Here is a 19,697-nt window from a genome sequence, read left to right as displayed (position 1 = left end):
CTGCGGATCCAGTGGGGGTCCACTGTTCTCACTTTACTTAATATTTATGCACCCAATACAGATCAGGATCCCTTTCTTTGTCGGCATGTTGCAGAATGTCTGGCCTCCCCATACTCTGCATTCGTGGTGGGTGGGGACCTCAACTTGGTCATTAACGATTGGGACCGCTCGGGGCAACACTGCACGCAGATGGGAGCTCTATCTCCAGAGGGTAAGCAATGGTTGGCTGATAGCGGCCTTCACGATGTTTGGTGCCTTAAGCAAGTGGACATGCGGGATTACACCCACTATTAGTCTAGATATGTTTTTGGTTTCCAATACGCTTTTCCCCAGAATTAGTGACGCATCCATAGCTGCACTCTCCCTCTCCGACCATGCACATGTCTCTCTTTCCATACGACCTGACAGGGGTAGGTATGTCCCTGCCAGATGGGAGCTGCGCGTACATTCATCTGCAACTGTGGGTGTGAGCCAAGACCTTAGAATACATCCAACACAATGACACTGGGGAGACGTCCCTGTCTAATGTTTGGGAAACCCTCAAAGCGGTGATTCGAGGGGAATTCATGGCTTTTTCATCTGCGGACGCTCGGAGACGTAAAGAAGCCCGCTCGGGTCTCGAAAAAGAAGTAGCAGAATTGGAAGCGATACAATCAATCAATCAATCAATCAATCAATCAATCAATCAATCAATCACTGCATTTGTAAAGCGCGCTACATACCTGAGAGGGTCTCAAGGCGCTGGGGAGGGGGGGTGCTACTGGTCGAAGAGCCAGGTCTTGAGGAGTCTTCTGAATGCCAGAAGGTCCTGGGTCTGTCGTAGGATGGTGGGGAGAGTGTGCCAGGTCTTGGCGGCGAGGTAGGAGAAGGATCTGCGGCTGGCAGTGGTTTTTCGGATGCGAGGGACTGTGTCGAGGGCGAGGTTGGCTGAGCGGAGGCTTCGGGTGGGGGTGTGGAAGCTGAGTCGGTTGTTGAGGTAGGTGGGTCTGGTGTTGTGCAGTGCTTTGTGTGCGTGGATCAGGAGCTTGAAGGTGATCCTTTTGTTGACGGGGAGCCAGTGCAGGCCTCTCAGGTGGAGTGTGATGTGGCTGCGGCCGGGGACGTCGAGGATGAGTCGGGCCGAGGCGTTATGGATGCGTTGGAGTCGTCTCAGGAGCTTGTTTGTAGTTCCTGAGTAGAGGGCGTTCCCGTAGTCGAGTCTGTTAGTGTTGAGGGCCTGGGTAACGGTTTTTCTCGTGTCGAGGGGGATCCATTTGAAGATCCTGCGGAGCATACGAAGGGTGTTGAAGCAGGACGCGGAGACGGCGTTGACTTGCCTGGTCATGGAGAGAGTAGAGTCGAGGATGACCCCCAGGTTGCGTGCGTGGTCCGTGGGTTCCGGGGCTGTGCCTAGTGACGTGGGCCACCAAGAGTCGTCCCAGGCTGATGGGGTGGGTCCGAGAATGAGGACCTCTGTCTTGTCTGAGTTCAGCTTCAGTCTGCTGTCCTTCATCCAGTCGGCTACGGCCTTCATTCCTCTGTGGAGGTTAGCTTTGGCGGTGTGGGGATCTTCGGTGAGGACATAAACGTATCGGGGGCCTGAGGGTGTGGCAGTCACTAGAGAAGAAGCAAATGCTTCTTTAACGCTTAGACCTCGACAGGGCGGAATATGCCTTGCTTCGCCTCCGTCATAAGTTTTATTTAGGTAATGACAGATGCGGGAGGATGGTGGAACAGAAGTTGCGTGCCAGGGCAGTAGCAGGAAATATGCCCTCCCTTAAGCAGCCTTCAGGCAAGGAGATCCACCTGGACTCCCAGATTGTTGAGGAATTTCGGCGCTTCTACCACTCTCTTTATAGCGCAGATATGCATGACCCCCCCTGACACATGTGACTATCTGGATTCTAGCAACTTTACTCGTCTCCCGAAAGAGCAGGCAGACCCTCTTGAGGACCCAATACGGATAGACGAGTTTATCTCAGCCATCTTGCGACTGAAGCTCGACAAGTCGCCGGGCCCCGACGGATACCCTGCCCTGTTTTATAAAACATTCTGTCACGAATTAGCGGCCCTCCTGACCCACCTGTTCAACTCCTTCCAAGACAGTGGTGCAGTTACAGACTCGATGGCCGAGGCGGCGATTTCTGTCATCCTTAAGCCCAACAAAGACCCAGGGCTATGCAGTTCCTACCGCCCGATCTCGCTGCTTAACATTGATGCAAAACTCTTTACGGGCATACTGGCTTCTCAGTTGAACCCCCTAATGGCGGGCCTAATTGATCCAGTTCAGGCGGGATTCATTCCCACTCGGCAGGGGGGCGGTAACACCAATCACCTTCTCCACCTCATAGAGAGTGTTCACTGCTCCCGGGTAGGAGCTGTCCTTTTCTCTGTCGATGCTGAAAAGGCTTTCGATTGCGTATGCTGGAAATAACTCTTCGACGTCTTGCAGAGCTTCGGATATAGGCCCACTTCATTCACTGGGTGCAGTGTATTTACCAGGCCTCCTGGGCATTTGTTAGAGTTAATAGAATATCTTCATCCCCCTTTGTAATTGCCTGGGGCACGAGGCAGGAGGGCCCCCTCTCGCCCCTTTTATTTGGTCTATACATGGAGCCCCTCGTGCAGAAAATCCGTGATTACCCGGGCATCCAGGGCCTCAAGTTCAGCGGTGACATCCACAAGATAAGCCTCAATGCAGATGATGTCATTCTCTCCCTCACATAGTCGCTTACCTCCCTCCCCACGCTTGTCGAAAAACTGGAGTCCTTCGGTCGGCTCTCTGGCTTCAAGGTCAGTCTTAGCAAGTCCCAGGTCCTCAACTAGTCATTACTGCAAACACAAATGGAAGGCCTTAGGCAGACTCTTCCCTTGCATTGGTCTAGCGACCCCGTGCCCTATTTGGGCATTCTCCTGACCCCCTCGCTCCCACGTACGCTGGAGCTGAACTACACAACTTTAATGACTCAGACGTGGAAGGCGCTGGATGGGTGGACTAAACATAACTTATCGTGGTTTGGGCGTATCGCCGCGGTGAAAATGACGATCCTGCCGCGCATATTATACCTATTTCAGACCCACCCATAAGTACTGCCACCCAAGGCACTGAAAACCTTACAGCTTGCTACGAATAAATTTGTTTGGGGTAATAAGAAAGCGCGCCTGTCAGTAGCACACCTGTCACGGCTCACAGGGTGACGGAGGGGTGAATATGCCTCTCAGCCACAGAAACCACCTTCGATATGTGCTGGAGTGGAACCGCCCACGTTCGGAGAAGCACTGGACCTTTATGGACCAGGCGGTAGCTGGCGCAAATGTCTGGTGTCAAATCTGACTTCCCCGACGATCACGCTCATGGGGCCTTTACTCCTCCCCGGTCACGGCAGCGACAATGAAAGTATGGGATGAGGTGGCGCTCTCGAAGAGTCTTACTACTTTTCCCTCCCCGATGACGCCGATGGTGGATAACCCGGATTTTCCCCTGGGAAATAAAACTGCTGTTGCCCAGAGGTGGTGTGTAAGCATCTGGGCCACTTATTTGCTCTAGAGGGCGTCATTCCATTTGATCGGATCCGCCAAGACCTTGACCTTCCTCGCACTGATGAATTCTATTATTTGCAGCTCTGCCACTGGGCTACCTCTAGGGCCTCTCTGCCACATGTCTCTCGTGAGCTTACCCTCTTCGAGAAATGGATAGCGAACAAGAAAGATGATAAACACCTCATAGCGGAACTTTATGTTCTCCTCACTCAGTGCATGATGGGGAGCCGCTCTCGCGGCCAACTCCGGTGGGAAGCAGAACTGGGTCAGGCCCTCACTGACAAGGAGTGGGACAACATCCATTATAGGGCACACCACACGGCATACAACACTGCAGGGACTGAATCCGCATTCAAGGTAGCATCTTATTGGTATCTTACACCGGCAAGAATCCACCAATGAGACAAGAAACACACTGAAGAATGTTGGCGAGGCTGAGGCCTGACAGGCTCCCTTGCACATCATCTTTTGCACTGCCCGAGACTAGAGCGCTTTTGGGAGCAGGTCCTTAATGACATTGACACAGCATTTGACACTGAGATCCCTCGCTTCCCGGCTTATACTCTGCTGGGACTATCGAATCCACTCACCTTCCCCTTATGATCACTTCGAGGCAGGCAGATGGCATTGGCGCTACTCGCAGCACGACAGGCGATATGGGTCCACTGGGGCACTCCCATGGTTCCAGATAATACGGCTTGGCCCCACAGGCTCTGGCTAACCCTTGCCATGGAGCGACTCTCGCTGGTCCAAAACCAGACGAGTGAGAAATAGGCTGAGCTCTGGGCTCCCTTCATATCGTTGTTGTCGAAGGACCTCCGTGAGGTCACTTGCCCCAAACTATTGCAAGTGCTACATCTAATACCATCAACTGCGGAATAGATAGTGCCCCGTCTGATCGGGAGGGAGGGTTGGAGGTGGGCTCGGTGGGAGATTTGGGTCGCTTTAAAACTCCTGATATCTTGGTACAGGTTCCCCTCTGTTTCCCTTCTCGTTTTGGGGTGGATGGGTGGGTGGGTTTTCTTTATTTGTTGTTCCCCTTTCTAGGTGGGTGCTCGTTTCTTGATAGACGATGTCCTTGTCAGGGTATGCTGTATCTAACTGCTCGATTTAACTCTGATCGCTGCCAGCTTCAGGGATGTCCTCATTAATGCGGTGGTGTTCTATTTTCACTTAATGCATTCTTTTTTAGCCGCCGGCCCCTGCGGTTGTAAGCGATTGGCTGTGTACAAAAGTCGTGACACCTACCAATCAACTCAATAAAAAGATTAGTTCCATAAAAAAAAATGAAGTTTCATTTTTTAAGGGCAGTCAGTGGTCCATTGGACCACTGCCTGCCCCATAAAAATATTTTCCCCTGCATTTGCATAGGTGATCCCTTCCCTTTTGCAAATGCATTACCACCCTCTTGAAGAGGGTAGTAATTTGCGAGTGTTTTGCGACCGCAATTGTGGTTGCAAAATATTTATACATGGCTTTGGGGTCGCTATTAGGAAGGGAACGCCCTTCCTAATAGCCACTTGCAATTCCTAAATAGCGAGTCGCAAATAAATTGCGACTCACTATGAATTGTACATGGCTCTATGACATTTTGCATTAGCAAACAGGACGCAAACCCATTTGCGCATGCAAAATAGGGTCGTATATCCGGCGCTAAGGGCCATATTTATGAAATCACCTTTCTGGATGCAGTGTATGATGGGGGAAGGGCAGGAATGCACCGTATTTAACAAAATACGCCGCTTCCCCATATTTCCCAGTGCTGGCGCACAATGTGCTGGCCAGCGGCAAAGCAGGAACCCTTGTACCTTTGTAAACAGGTATCTGCATTGTAAACAGGATTGTTTATGTGCACAATACTCTGAAGCATTCTCCTCCTTCTAAGAGTGCTTCACTGGTCTACCACTAATGGAAAATCTTGAAATGCGCCCAAATCCATGGGTGGATCACCCACGCTCCCCCATTGGAACGCCTTCCCAGGAAAAGAGTATTGCAACACAACGATTTGCGCTGCGGTGCGTTACTCTAGATTTATCAAGCCACAAAAGGCCACGCACAAGGTGGCCTTGCTTAGTTTGATAGCTCTAACTTAAGAGTTGCGTTGCTCATGTGCCCCGTTGCATGTCGCAAGGGCGAGACAACTCTTTCCACTGGCTGCCTGGTATTCTGAAGATTGGAGAGCAGCAAAAAGTTAATATAAATTATCGTAAGGCTATTACGAAGTACCACCACATACTGTGCCACTTGTTCGCCTCTTGGATTGAGGGAGCAAAAAATCCTACTTAGGAACGTTCCACTATTCTCAATAGCTTCACCTCACCTTCAGCCTGTTCCAACACTATCAATCATTTGCAGGAGTAGTGAAATGATCTTGCACTGTTTTTGTAAGATTAGGGTCCAGATTTAATAAGCTCTTGCATCATCAGTGCATCGCACAAGTCAATGCAAGTTAGCGAAAGGGCTTAAGTCATATTTACAAAGCGGAGCAGTGTGCAAATTGTGTCGCTTTTCTCGCACTACGTGGTGCATGTCATGTGTTGCGTCGGCTTGCGTCAAACTGACTTTAATGTATGCAAAGTGGGTGTTTCCATGCAAATTCTACATGGGGAAGATATCCATTAGTGCCCTTAGTGCCCATAGTTCATGCTGCCTGTTTTATTTCATAACTATGAAATGTTAAATTGGCAAAAGTGCACTTGTCCTTACAATTTTGTTGTCTTTTCTATCTTTTTAAATTTCTATGCCAGGTAATGACATATGGATGCACTTGCTTTATGTAGGCCAAAATAATAGGTTAAATACTGGGCCACATTTAATAATTGTTGCCATTGTTGTTACATTTTTGACCACTCCAGTAATACAAAATGCCTCATGATTTTTACTAAGGCATAAATATTTAAATGAACATGTTTTCCTGTTGCTTGGTAAAAAAAACAAGCATTGGCATAGCCAATAGGTCTCGCCTTTGGGACCTTATAAGTGTTTAGTTATGCAGCACAATATCCTTAGTGCAACAACTGCGACTGTTGCATGGCTAAACACTTATAAGGTCCCAAAGTCGAGACTTATTGGCTATGCCAATGCTTGTTGTTTTTGTATATCGACCTTCAGTTTTCCATGCCAAGCTGTTGATAAAGGTATTTATTTATCATAATCTAGATGACCTTCATTTCGATAGGTAAAGCAGCTTTTTTCACAGAAAATAAATATTTAACTGCAGTCGCTAATTATTTTATTCAATTTAAAAGGGGATCTGCGTTTTATAGTCGCTTGGCCCTCGTTGACAAGATTGGATGCATTACATTAGCAATGCATTCGCTGCATGATTCTATTCGAGCTGGTATTAGCTCGAGTGCGATAATTAGTGGTGCAGGTATCGCATGGGGCCTTTATGTGCACAAAAGACTGAAGCACGTGGGGAGGCTGGGGGCGTGCACATCGTAAACTCTGTAGCAAGTAAACTTGACCCACATCCACTCACTTCCGCCTTCCGCACAACCCGCAGTCCTGGCTCTAGAAAGGTTACTACCTTCCCACACATCGGTGAGCTCTGGATTCGGGTGAGGGGGAGAGGGTGCATACATTGTAGACAGCAGCACGGTATTCAAAGCACCGTGTGTGAAGTATGCCCGCATGAAAGACTGAAAACACTGCACTTTAACCCACGCATTCCCCGAAATATTGGAGAATGGAAATGTTTACGTGCGAGGGGGGGGGGCGAAGGAAAGGGATGAAGAAAAGAGCTGCGCATAAACATACCCCACCTCCAACAGCAAGTTCAAATTAAAAAAAGAAGAGTTACAGAAACCAGACAGCGTGTCGTGAAAATAAATACAAATGTGGCTTCCGAACGCTTAGCAGCCATGATTGATAAATGAATGGTAGATTTTGACAGAGGAGCCCTGGCTCTCTGAAACAGAGGCTGGAGAGGAGGGGCTGGTGTTAGAGGGGGGTCTACTGATACTGCTTAGAGCACAGCCAGATGGAGGAGGGCGGGCACATTTCTGATAAGATGGGGGCTTTATTTTATGTTCATAAATGTAAAACAATGTGTTCAACGCATGCAATGTAGACAGAAGCATGTCCCTTAAAGCAACGCGCGCAAAGTATGCTCCTGGTCGAAACAATGAAAACACTGCACTTTAACCCACGCATTCACTAAAAGTTTGGAGAATGGAAAAGTTTACTGCTGGGGAGGGCCAAGGGAAAGAATGAGGAAAAGAGCTGCCTCCACCACCCCGCCTCATCACAGCCTCCAGTCCCTCCGTATCCATGTCTGAGCAGCAGGGGAACGGCGCTCTGGTAAAACAGTTTTCTTTACTGTGTGCACGGAAGCATAGCTGCTTTTAAAGTTTACCGCGAGAAAGACCAGCCGGAAGCCTGTGGTGCAGCACCCAATATGGCGGGTGAATAGAGGAGCTTGATGGGGGGCAGGGGGTCAAACACATATCAATCCTCTGAAAGCAAGTAGAAATAAAATAGAGACGAAGGAGATGGTAAACAAGAACAACGGGAGGGGCGGGAGTGAAGGCAACACGACGGGGGGGGCATGACCCATGACTTATGCAAATGTAAGCCCTGGAGGTAGGTGAACAATGCACTGCAACTCAAGATTTGCATTAACTGGCTTTCAAAGAAATCCCCAGAACCTTCCATGTGGTTCCCGGAATCAAGGAAAAAAAGTTTTGGAAATAAAAACGACCAAATGACCCAACTGCGTCCTATCGGTGAGCGTTAGTACGTTCTTGTGTTCATCCACTCCGCTGAATGAAGGCGGCAAGGTTTGTAATGTCTTTAAATCGGCATTCCTAGCGATCACTGGGGCCTGACAAGGCAGACTCTGAAATGGCCTCAGGCCGAATCGGAGTCCAAACTCATGTATATAGGATTCAAGATACCTTTGAAAAACGAAATGTTTTGACTTGTCTTTGAAAGAATTCAACACTCCCGGCGCTTTGAGACTGAAGATTTTCAGCCAGAATTCAACACGCATCGGTCTGGAGTCTGTCCCCCTGCGGTACTATGGCTTTAACACAAGTCTTGTACAGCGCTTTCAGGTAACTGAACGGACAGCGTAGCACTTTATACAACGTCTGAATGCATAAATGAACAAGGCAGAGCAACGCAGTCCCGAAAGTGAAAGATGACCGCGCTGCAGCCAATCTCTTGTCTTTATGGGGCCATATGTTTGAAACACTAGGCCCCATAAAGATAATAAAAGCTTTTACCACAAACGTAAAGCAACTGAGCCAGTCCAACTGGGACGGCTCTAAAAGAGAAAACTGTACGTCACTAGACGCTCTTTTCCAATGGCTGGCCACCGTTTAGCATAAACGGTGACGCCAGCCAATGGAAAAGAGGGGAGGGGCTTAAAGCCCACTAGAGAAATCTACACTAACTCATTTAATCTCTCCAGCGAGACTGCGCATGTCTGTGCAGTCTACGCCAGGCGAGACCTAAAAAAAGAAATACAAAGCAGTGTCTTGTGCTGCGTTGAGTTGAAGGTTTGCCATGAGTGGAGCATCCGATTTAAAAAACACAATAAACCTGGGTTTATGACACATTTGTGCACTTACCCAAGTGGCGTGTAACAAAGAGAAATATCTTTATTTCTTATTTTTATTTAGTCTTTGCATGTGTGCTGTTCCTGCAGCACACATACTACAAATTATATGCCTCTAATTCTTTAGTGTGCAGAAAGGTGTCCCTTCCGGCACAAAAACAGGACTTATAGTAACACAGGCACACTGGTACCATGGCACCTATAATAAGCTAGGCTTAAATCGCACCGGGAGCGAGGGCCGACCCAGAACAAGTTTATTGTGAGCAGTAGGGGCGAGGTGTACATTGGCATATACACAATGGGGTCAACTTTAGTTCTGTGTTGGGTTAAAACATTTTTAGGATTTGTTTTATGTGTTGATTGGTCTAATCATATAATAAAATGAACACAGCAAACACACTCTTGAACTTACATAATAGGCTTTGATCATTTGATGTATGAAGATCTCCGACCCGGCGGCGTAATGTTTCTAGTCGTAAAATTACTATTAACTCCTAGTTTGTGAATACAGAAAAAACATAAACATACACAAAAGTGTGAGTTTACCTTTGTGAATCAGGCCCAATGGATTGAGGGCTCCCTAACCCTCCCTAGGAGCGCACTAACGCTCCCAGGGCAGTAGGCGCCGTTGGCGCAAACTTCAGTCAGGCCTGCCTCTGATTGTGAGTTTACGCTTTACAACGCCTCCTAGGAGACAACTCTGATGCAGCACCTACAGGCTCACTGATCAGATGCACTTTAGTGTCATTGTATTCATGATCGAGCTCCGCCCTGAATACCATATTATTATCCTGCAGGACACAGCTTCCGAGATCCCCAGACATTGATGGCTTTGTTTCCTCCTGTAAACCAGGGCATGTTCGAGGAGAAGGGGGGCTCTGCTGGGAACTTCTTGCACTTATGACCACAAGGTAAATATTGAAGTGGAAAATAAGTGGTTACAAATATCAATTGTAGAAGTGCAACTAGACAAGAATTGTTAGACAATTTTAATTCCAGTGAATATATATAACTCTACAAAGAGGTAAAAGCAAGTCTGATCAGATGTTTGGAGAAACTCGAAACGTAGCTATGTAAAGTTAGGTCAGATTACCCGGGTGGTATTTTGATTGTAGCACGTGATCTTAATCAAAAAATTGACCACAGAAAGGTTGATGATGTTTTGTGTGACATTCTTGAAATATATAAGATCCCGAGGGCGATTTTCCCCAACATGCTGTATTCAAATGATGCCAGTATCAGGGGCGACTGACTAAGCAGAAATGGGTTAATAAGCCAAAACGGCCACTTTGACCCGATTGTGAAACCTTTCGGTGTGGATAGCATCATTGCCCTATTGATTATGTATTTGTTACTTCTGAGGCTTTGAAATATTTTCAGTACTTTAATGTAAGGCATTATGAAGGGAGCGGTTGCTGGGTTTTACAAGGAGAAGTGGAGGGTCAATGGTTAGAGCGGCAGACCCTCATGCAGAGGTCTGGCCCGGACCAGGGTTCAATTCCCGCCTCGGCAAGTCTTGGGCTCAATTTCCCCGGACCCGATAGTTCTCGCCTCGGTGCCTATTCTAATCATGGGTCCCACTCTGCAACTCTGGGCAATAGCTTGCTTAATCTGCACAACGGCCCCAACGGTGCTAGGATGCCTGGCTTCACCTTGGGGGTGCCCAGGAGTGGACACTTCACAGGGAACGGCCAGGAAGGGTTCCACAGCAGTATGTGCACAGCGCCTGAGAGACCCTTTCGGGGGTGTGCGGAGCGCTATATAAATGCACTACATTTACAAGGCAGACATTTTAAATGAAGCAGTGGTCGTGGATAATGTCTTTTTGTTCGATATGGACTTCCCAAGAAGAATAAAAACACGTTTGGTTACAAGACACCTTGAGATCCTAAAGGAACTGTAACTGACCCATGACTTCCAAAATAATTGCTTGTCCTATACAGATAAACTAGGTCGGTTTGACACCCTTTAGATAAGGTGCTCGCATGTTTACAATTACAAATAAGATTTGTCAATAATACGAAGAACATCCTTTCTAGAACCCCATCATTGGGGGGTTTGATCAAGACTGTAGGGATATTAAGCATGTGCTCTGGCAAACACAACATGCATCTAGGAGAGGGTTGGGGCTGGTAAATAAAGACCAGATACTGAAGGTGAAAAAACAATATAAAAGTTTCATTATAAATAAGATACAGTCCTTATATCTCATAAAATACTTGGGGTGATTCAGAGGGGGTAATAGAATTGTTTTAGAGTCTGGTAATCAATATATTTGGTATGCATGCTGTGTCTGTGATATCTGAAGACTGGGCACTCCATGTGGGAAATGTATATGGCCCGCCCCCTCAAAATGTAATCGGTGACAATTATGAAATGGCAAATAGATAATTGTGCTATTCCCTTTGAAAAACATAAAATAACCAATAGCATCTCTCAAGTTGAGGAGGGCTGCAGGGCCTCACAATGTTCTTGAGGTCTTAATTAAAGAGAATATTGACTGGTGGGTGAAAAGCTTTGATTTTGAATTTCTATTCCAAAGAATAACAAAAACAGTTCAAATCCCTGATACTTGGAGGGAGTCTATCATTAAGCCTTTTGTTAAGAAAGGGGAAGGGAGTAAACCCACAAATCATAGGCTGATTAGCCTTTTACATGATTCTGAGAAGATCTTCTCCAAACTATTGCTCTCTAAACTTGAGGTGTAGGATCATAATGGTTCACTATAGAAGAAAAACGCTTTTGAGCAGGTCAATCACATCTGATCATTGCTTTGGCTGATGGTCAAATACAAAGATGTTCATTGAAATAAATCAAAGGCTATGTTGCTGCTTTGTGATTTTCATAGCAATCGTACAGCATTCGATAGGTTGATAGAGGGAGGTTATGATGTAAATTGCAAACTTGGAAGGGCCCAAGGAGCTTAATCTTGCTAATACAAAACTTACATTCATCACATTGGATACAAGTTGCCTTACTAAACAGATATATATAGATATCAAAAGGATTGTGCCAAGAGTGCGTATTAGCTTCGATTCTTTTCAGCACATATGCGCCCGATTTAATTAGAACTTTAAATGGTCCAAGCTCCTTCTCTCCTAAGATAAGGCATATCCACATACCCTGTTTATTGCATGCTGATGACCTCATTGTGTTAGACTATATGCCCAGGCACGTCAGAAGAAATCGGATGGATATTTTTGCAGAATATTATACAGAAAATCTTTCAGAGATAAATATAGAAAAAGCAAACGTGTTAATTCCTGGGAAAAAGGTGTCTCATTTTAGTTTGCTTTTAGATGGGTTAAAATAGAGGAAGTTAGATTTTATAAATATTTAGGATTGTTTTCTCTAGAAATTTAACCTGGAATGAATACATAAAAATAATTAAATCTAGAGCACTTTTACCATCAAGGTCCCTTGTGAAATTTAATTTGGATTATGGAGGACTGTCATTCGCACCTCTTTAGAAAGTGTTTTTGCATAAAATCCCTCCTTTAGCACCGGATGGATCTGAAATGTTATGCTAAAAAAAAAAGTGAAAGTGAGGTGTTAGATCCAGTTGAGAGTGGTTCTTTAAAAGGGAATGTTAAATAGTCCAGGTGGGGCAACAATTCAAAGCATACGCGGTGAAATCAATTTATTATCTTGGCCACATATGTCTGGGATACGTTTTTTAAACATTTTTAAATAAACTGTCAGTAAATCAAACAATCCCCTATCTGTTGGCAGGAAACACAATGTAGTGAAGTAAACTAAGCAAGGGTCCTTTTGAAATATATAAAAGGCATCAAGGAATCCTTTCTGTCCTCAGGGGTGTTTGGTGGTTGGAACCCAATCCCACCTAAAAATGTATTAAGCCATTGAGCCTCAGCGCTGTCACTTCAGAATGATAGGATGCATTTTGCACGAAAATCCTCAATTACCTTCACATTGGCTACCTTGGGCCCATCTGGTGTGTTCCCTATCTTTTTGGTTTGCCACATCCTGTACATTGACATGCAATTCTATTGCATAGACTGTGTTGTAACTCCATTTGAAGGGGTCCATTGGATGGTCGCAATTGTTAACGAAAGGGTAGATTGATGCCTATCCCCCTTGAGGATGTTACGTACTATTACTCATATTTTAATGGACCTTCCTTTATTTTGGGAAATGTGTCAGAAAATTTTAAAACATCTCTTTTTAAAATATGGGGTCCATATGAGATATAATGCTATACATTTGTTGTCCAGTAGGCACTTTCTTAATGTTACAGCTAGATTGGGCATTTTTTACACCTAGAAGAATTTTGTTTAATTTTGATGTACTATGATGGGAAATTCTATTGAACGTATATTGAGTGTTATGGGTTGATGGACAAATGTCTTAAACATATTTTATTACCTATAGTTGAAGAGACCCCATTGAATTGTCCTCATTTTTAACGACTACTATTCTGGGCCATGGAGACAGGTTCTGGATTTAGAAGAGGTCTTATTGCAGATCTGTGTGGGGTTAAATTATCACCTGTTGCCCCCCCATTTGTAGATGGTAGAGGCCGGCCAACTCTAAAATATAATTACATTTAGCTCAATCTCATTTACCTTTAAATCCCTCCATCTCCTCTTCAGGTTTCTGAATTTGAATTTTCTCAATTTCAATATTTGTTTATTTCTCTTTTCTTATCTTTGTCTCTTGCTCTGGATCCTGAAACATCACTTTATTACTGAGGAAGTTGAAATAAAACAATTAACATTAGCTTCTAAAAATGGCAGTGTAATAACGAAGATACCACATATAATGGTAGACATGAAGATGTTTATTTACGTTCAAGTAAGATTAGACCCCATCCACAAGACTACACCTCGAAGCAGCTGCTGGGCTCGCAGTCCTCAGTCCAGTCTGCCTCAACCGCCACAATCTCCTAGGTTACAGAACTACTCCATGGAATAGTTCTATAACCTAGGATACCACATCACCTCCTTACTTATAATAAACAACAATTTGAATAAAATAAAATTTAAAAAAATAAAAATAAAATAAATAAATACAAGCATACATTAGAACGAATAGCTTCACATTAATCAACAAACAATTAGCTTAACTCATTATATTAAACATAATCTTTAAAACTAATAGGTTTACATATTTCACGTTTGGGTCTGATCTGCACTTTCTCAGACCCAGATTTCTTAGTCTTCAAACTAGTGAAACCAGACGCTGGTTTAATCTTTGAACACGAAGGAACAGCTTCAGGCTCATAAGGACATTTAGAAATTCTATTTAAATTCCAAATTCTATTGTCATCAGTCTTGACAGCATTTTTAAATAACCTCTTAACTTGACAAGGCATGCTAAATTTTGAATACTTTACACCTTTTCTTGGAGATTTGATTCTTACCCAATCTCCTATTTCAATCTTAGTTTCTTTAACTGCCATTCTCACATCATACGCTATCTTGGATTTCAACTTTTTCTCTTCCTCTTTGATTTCCCAACCTACGGGGACACCAATTTCCTTATCAATTTTTAACCTTTTCTCGATGAGCCAACCAGGACTCACCTCACAACAAGGTCATCTTCCTTTAAACAAACAGAAAGGTGAGACCCCTGTGTGAGGAGTCAACCTGTATTCCCTCACCTTCTTTCTCTATCCTTCCACCCAGTTAGATTCACAATTTATAGACAACTGAAGACTTTCCTTTAAAACCTTAATAAAGCATTCAACAACACCATTAGACTCTGGATGATAGAGAGAAGCCTTTTTATGCCTTACACCTCTCTCCTTAAGAAACTCTTCAACTTCTTTAGAAGTAAACTGCACCCCGTTATCCGTAAGGAGAGTGGAGGGAAACCCTTCTCTCTCAAACAACTCTTCTAAAAATCTTATCACATCACCAGACTCAATTGAATTCACTACTTTTATTTCTGGCCAGCGTGAAAACATGTCCAAACAAACAATCACATATCTGTCCACTGAACTGACTTTTACAGGACCTAGAATATCCATTGAAATATCAACCCACGGACCAGCCGCCCTCTTTCTGACAACCATGGGTTGTGTTCTGCACTTTAACACCTTGTCACTTGCCGCACAATCGAAACACTCTCTAACTTCCCTTTCTATCATTAAATCCATCGAAGGCCACCAGAAATGTTCCCTTATCCTCTCTTTAGTTTTAGAAATGCCCATATGACTAGAATGTGCTTTTTTTAAAATCAAAATTAACCTCAGATCTTCCGTTGGAACAAGTTTACTCCCTCTCATGAGTAAATCATCAGTAATAGAGAGTTCATTGCGAACTTCCCAAAAACTAATTAGGACCGCCTCAACTTTATTTTTTACCGTCCAACCCTCTAGAACCATTTTCATGACCTTTTGCAAACACACATCCTTCTCCAAAGAAACTTTCCACTGTGTCTCTTGTATTATCCCTTCAGTAACAAAACACACTTTAAAGTCTTCTTCAAACTCTTCACCCCAAAAGTTTTCCTCTAAAGAGTCTATATCACATACAGATTCATCAACCAATCTTGAAAGACAATCTACCTGTAAATTACTAGCACCAGGAATATAGTTTATCTGGAAATCAAACTCTTGCAAGGCAATGACCCACCTACATATGCGACCTGATAGCTGATCTACACCCTTCTTTGAAAAAACCTCCTTAAGTGGCTTATGATCTGTTATTATTTTATTTCAAAACTTCACCCCCAAAGAAATTTTCTTAGTTTCCTTACTGCCCAGAAAACACCTAAAGCTTCCTTTTCGATGACTGAATAACCAATTTCAGCACCACGCAAACTTCTAGAAATAAAAGCAATCGTTCTATACATGCCTCTTGATCTTTGCTATAATACACCCCCTAAACCTCTAGAACTGGCATCAGTCATCACAATCACATCATCACCAACATCAAAACTCCCAAGGTCAGACGCATTCTTCAAACTGGATTTGATGTCCAAGAATTCTTTTTCGCAACAATTTGACCAAACAAATTCTGTGTTCTTCTTTAACAAACATCTTAAAGATAATGACCTTTGAGCAAACTTGGGGATAAATTTGTTATAAAACTCCGCCATTCCTAAAAATGTAACTAACTCCTCTCTGTTCTTCGGAGAAGGTAAATTCTCTATTGTCTCCACCAACATTTTTTTTGATTGTATTCCTTTGCTTGTGACAAGATGTCCCAAGTACTCAATCTCTTGAACACCAAACTTGCATTTAGACCTTTTTAAAGTCAAGCCAGATTTCAATAAGATATCTAAAACCTGACAAAGTCCAGTGTTGTGTTCTAATTCACTTGACCCAAAGACCAAGATATCGTCTTGATAGATCTTCACCCCGACTACACCCTTTAATATTCTTTCCATTGCCCGCTGAAAAACTGAAGCAGCCGAAATAAGCCCAAATGGCATCCTTAAAAACTTAAAAGTACCAAAGGGTGTGGTAAAAGTTGTCAATTCTTGAGACTTTTCAGTAAGTTTAATTTGGTGGTATGCTGAACTAAGATCAAGGGAAGAAAAATATTTGGCACCATTTAGCATGCTCAGCATTTCACTGATATTGGGTAAGGGATAGTGATCAACAACTACTGCTTTATTTAGCTCCCTCAAATCTATGCACAGACGAGCCTCCCAATTGGCCTTACGGGCCATCACAACTGGAGAGACCCTTAGAGAAGCTTCCACTTCTTCAATTATTCCATTGGCAACAAGTTTGTCTAATTCTATTATCATATTATTTCTAACGGCCATGGGAACATTTCTTACTTTGGCAGCTTTTGGTATGACATTTTCTTTCAACCTAACCTCATGAACATAGTTCTTTAGGCACCCAAGCTCATTCTTAAATACTTCTGTAAATTTATCCAGTAAGTTGTTACAATCAATTCCAACTGAATTGACATAGGGTCTCTTTTAAACAAACCATAGGTTCAGCATTAGGATCTAAAAAAACTAAAAGATCTCGTTGATGTGACCAACTTATCAACGGGTCTCCTTTGATTGAAACATAAATTTTTCCAGAGATAGAACCCCAAAAATATCCAGCTAGTTTTATCGGTTCACCACCATATCCTCTAGGTTTTATATCCGGTTTTAGCAACTTTACAAAATTCTTAAGTTCTTTTTCATAAAATGTAAATGGTATCAAAGTAATCTTAGCACCAGAGTCAAAAAGCATAAGAACTTCTTTTTTTTTTTTTGTCCTCATTTTGCCCTTGGAAAGTCGCATAGAAGCTCTAGGAGAGAAGAAAAAAATGAAATACACTGTCACAGATAAACTGGTAGTGTTCTCACAAACTAGGATAGCACTCAGTGTTATTCAAAAACTCTCCAGAGGATACACCGTGAGATATTAATCCATATAGGGGCAATATTGCTGCTATTGAATACCCATGATCGATCATGGAAACCATGCTCTGGGTATATCTATATCTAGGAGGGAAAGCAGACCAAGCAGCGTTAATCATCGGACGGTGGGGGGAAAAAAAAACCCAAACACACACCTAGGACCAATTCAAAAGGTGCTAACAATCTTGTTTTTCAGGATTACCGGATCTTACTAGATCCATTTTTGATGTTCGCAATACTGATGAACGCCAATCCAGCAAGGTGGGAGGCAGTGGATCCTTCCATTTCCTACATATCTCTCTTCTTGCAAGTAGGATACAATAAAACAAGAGTTTTTTAACAGGAGCTTGAACTTCCAAAGATGTTCCAAAAATTACGAGCAGTGCGTTAATTGAAATTTGATGCCCCACAGATGTTGTCAACAAAGTGCTGATAGCATCCCAATAAGGTAACACCAATGGGCATTCATAGAACATATGTAGATCCGAGGCTGCTAACAATCCGCATTTAGGGCATGCCACAGTGGATTCAGTAGAAAATTTGGATAACCGCTGTGGGGAATAATAAGCCCTATATATCGTAAAGAAGTGATTCCTACACAACCACGACGGCTTCACTGTATCCCACAAGATTTTAAAGGAGGAATACCAGATGTTCTCAAGGTCTTTTCCGGGGAAAGAGGAACTCCACAATGTCTCAGGTAAGGCAATCTCCCCGTCAACCTCATCTAGTAACAAATTATACCAGAACGAAATCTCTTTAGGTACAGGAGGTTTATCCATCATCAGGGTCACTATACTGCTCTCGCCGCCAATTTGGAATCTGCCCTTGATAGAGCTCTGAGTACGGGCCCAACTTGCCATCTGTAAATATTTGAATTTAGAGAGACCCAACCCCACTCTAGCTAGTATGTGGTCCCAAGATAGCAAAACTCCATCAAAAAAGAGATCTCCCCAAATTTCCAGACCAGCCTCTCTCAAAGGTGCTGCCAAACTATCAAGAAGCCATGCCGGGGAACCGGAAGAGTCCCATAATGGTGACCTACCTGAAAAATAGCCCACCTTTATTGCACCTCTTAGTTTGACCCATGTTTTTGTAAAACCCAACAGAATCTTTAACTTAACCTTTTTAAAAAACTTAGGATCCCCAATTTTAAACAAAAAACCCTGCTGGTCTACTCCCCCTCCTCTCAATAATGCAGCAAACATGCTACCTATACCCACATTTATCGGCATCTTAAGCAGCATCCTGGCATGGGAAAGTTGGAAAGCCCAAGCATATAATTGTAAATCAGGTGCTGCTAGTCCCCCCTTTTCTCTACGGCGCCTAATCTTTTTCCATGCTATCCGAGGTGTATGCTCGTTCCAAATAAAAGAACTAATATAGCCTTGCAACTTTTATAGAGTAGAAGGTTCAAAATACAACGGGATAGTGTTAAACAAAAAAAATGTTTTAGGTCAAATAAACATTTTGACCAATTTAGCTCTACCCAAGATAGAAAGGGAGAGCGAAGACCACGACCTCATAAGCTTTCTACAATCTCTCGTCACTATGTCTAGGTTCAGCGGTACGATTTTATCTATGTCCGTAACAATGGTAAGTCCGAGATAACGCATAGAACGGTTTGGCTGGACCCCTGCCACTGGCTCAGCCTCATTCCATATCATCATCTCTGTTTTAGATGCATTAATCTGGTATCCTGACATCCCACCATAGTCATTGGCCTGTGCAATGACCGCGGGTAGTGCTGTACTCAGGTCTGAAGAAAAAATGAGAATGTCATCCGCATACAGGGCTACCTTCCTCTCCCATCCCCTATAGATAAAAGGCTTGATATTAACATCATCCCTCAATCGTTGGGCAAAGGGCTCGATGTATAAATCAAATAGGAGAGGGGAGAGTGGGCAGCCCTGCCTGGTACCCCGAGTGATATTAAAGGGATCTGACAATTCACCATTGACCAACAGGGAAGCTGTAGGATTTCGATACAGCAAACCGACCGCTCCACGGAAACCCTCACCAATGTTAAATTTCACCAAGACCCCCGACAGGAATGTCCAATTCACCCTGTCGAAGGCCTTGGTGGCATCCAACGTGATAACAGCTAAAGGCAAGGAATCCGTAGTCGCCATGTCGATAGCACCCATCAGATCATAAGTCAGCTCAAAGAGCTGGCGGCCCTTCACAAAGCCTCGTTGGTCCTGATGTAAAATACAGGGTGCCACCTCCCCCAGTCTTTTGGCTAGGACAGATGTAAAAAGCTTATAATCTGAATTTA

General features: G+C 43.9%; 1 protein-coding gene across 1 annotated transcript in view; it reads right to left on the bottom strand.

The window, feature by feature from the left end:
* LOC146830251 (E3 ubiquitin-protein ligase TRIM39-like) overlaps nucleotides 1-19,697 on the bottom strand; it is a 146,282-nt gene that overhangs the window by 44,264 nt on the left and 82,321 nt on the right. The window contains exon 3 of the mRNA XM_085604451.1: nucleotides 13,669-13,790. Coding sequence (XP_085460577.1) covers nucleotides 13,669-13,684 — 16 coding nt within the window. The 5' untranslated portion in view covers nucleotides 13,685-13,790. The remainder of the gene's footprint in view (nucleotides 1-13,668; nucleotides 13,791-19,697) is intronic.

Source organism: Triturus cristatus, chromosome 5_1, assembly GCF_964204655.1.
Source record: "Triturus cristatus chromosome 5_1, aTriCri1.1, whole genome shotgun sequence".
NCBI lineage: Eukaryota > Metazoa > Chordata > Amphibia > Caudata > Salamandridae > Triturus > Triturus cristatus.
This window is presented reverse-complemented; position numbering and strand designations above follow the sequence as displayed.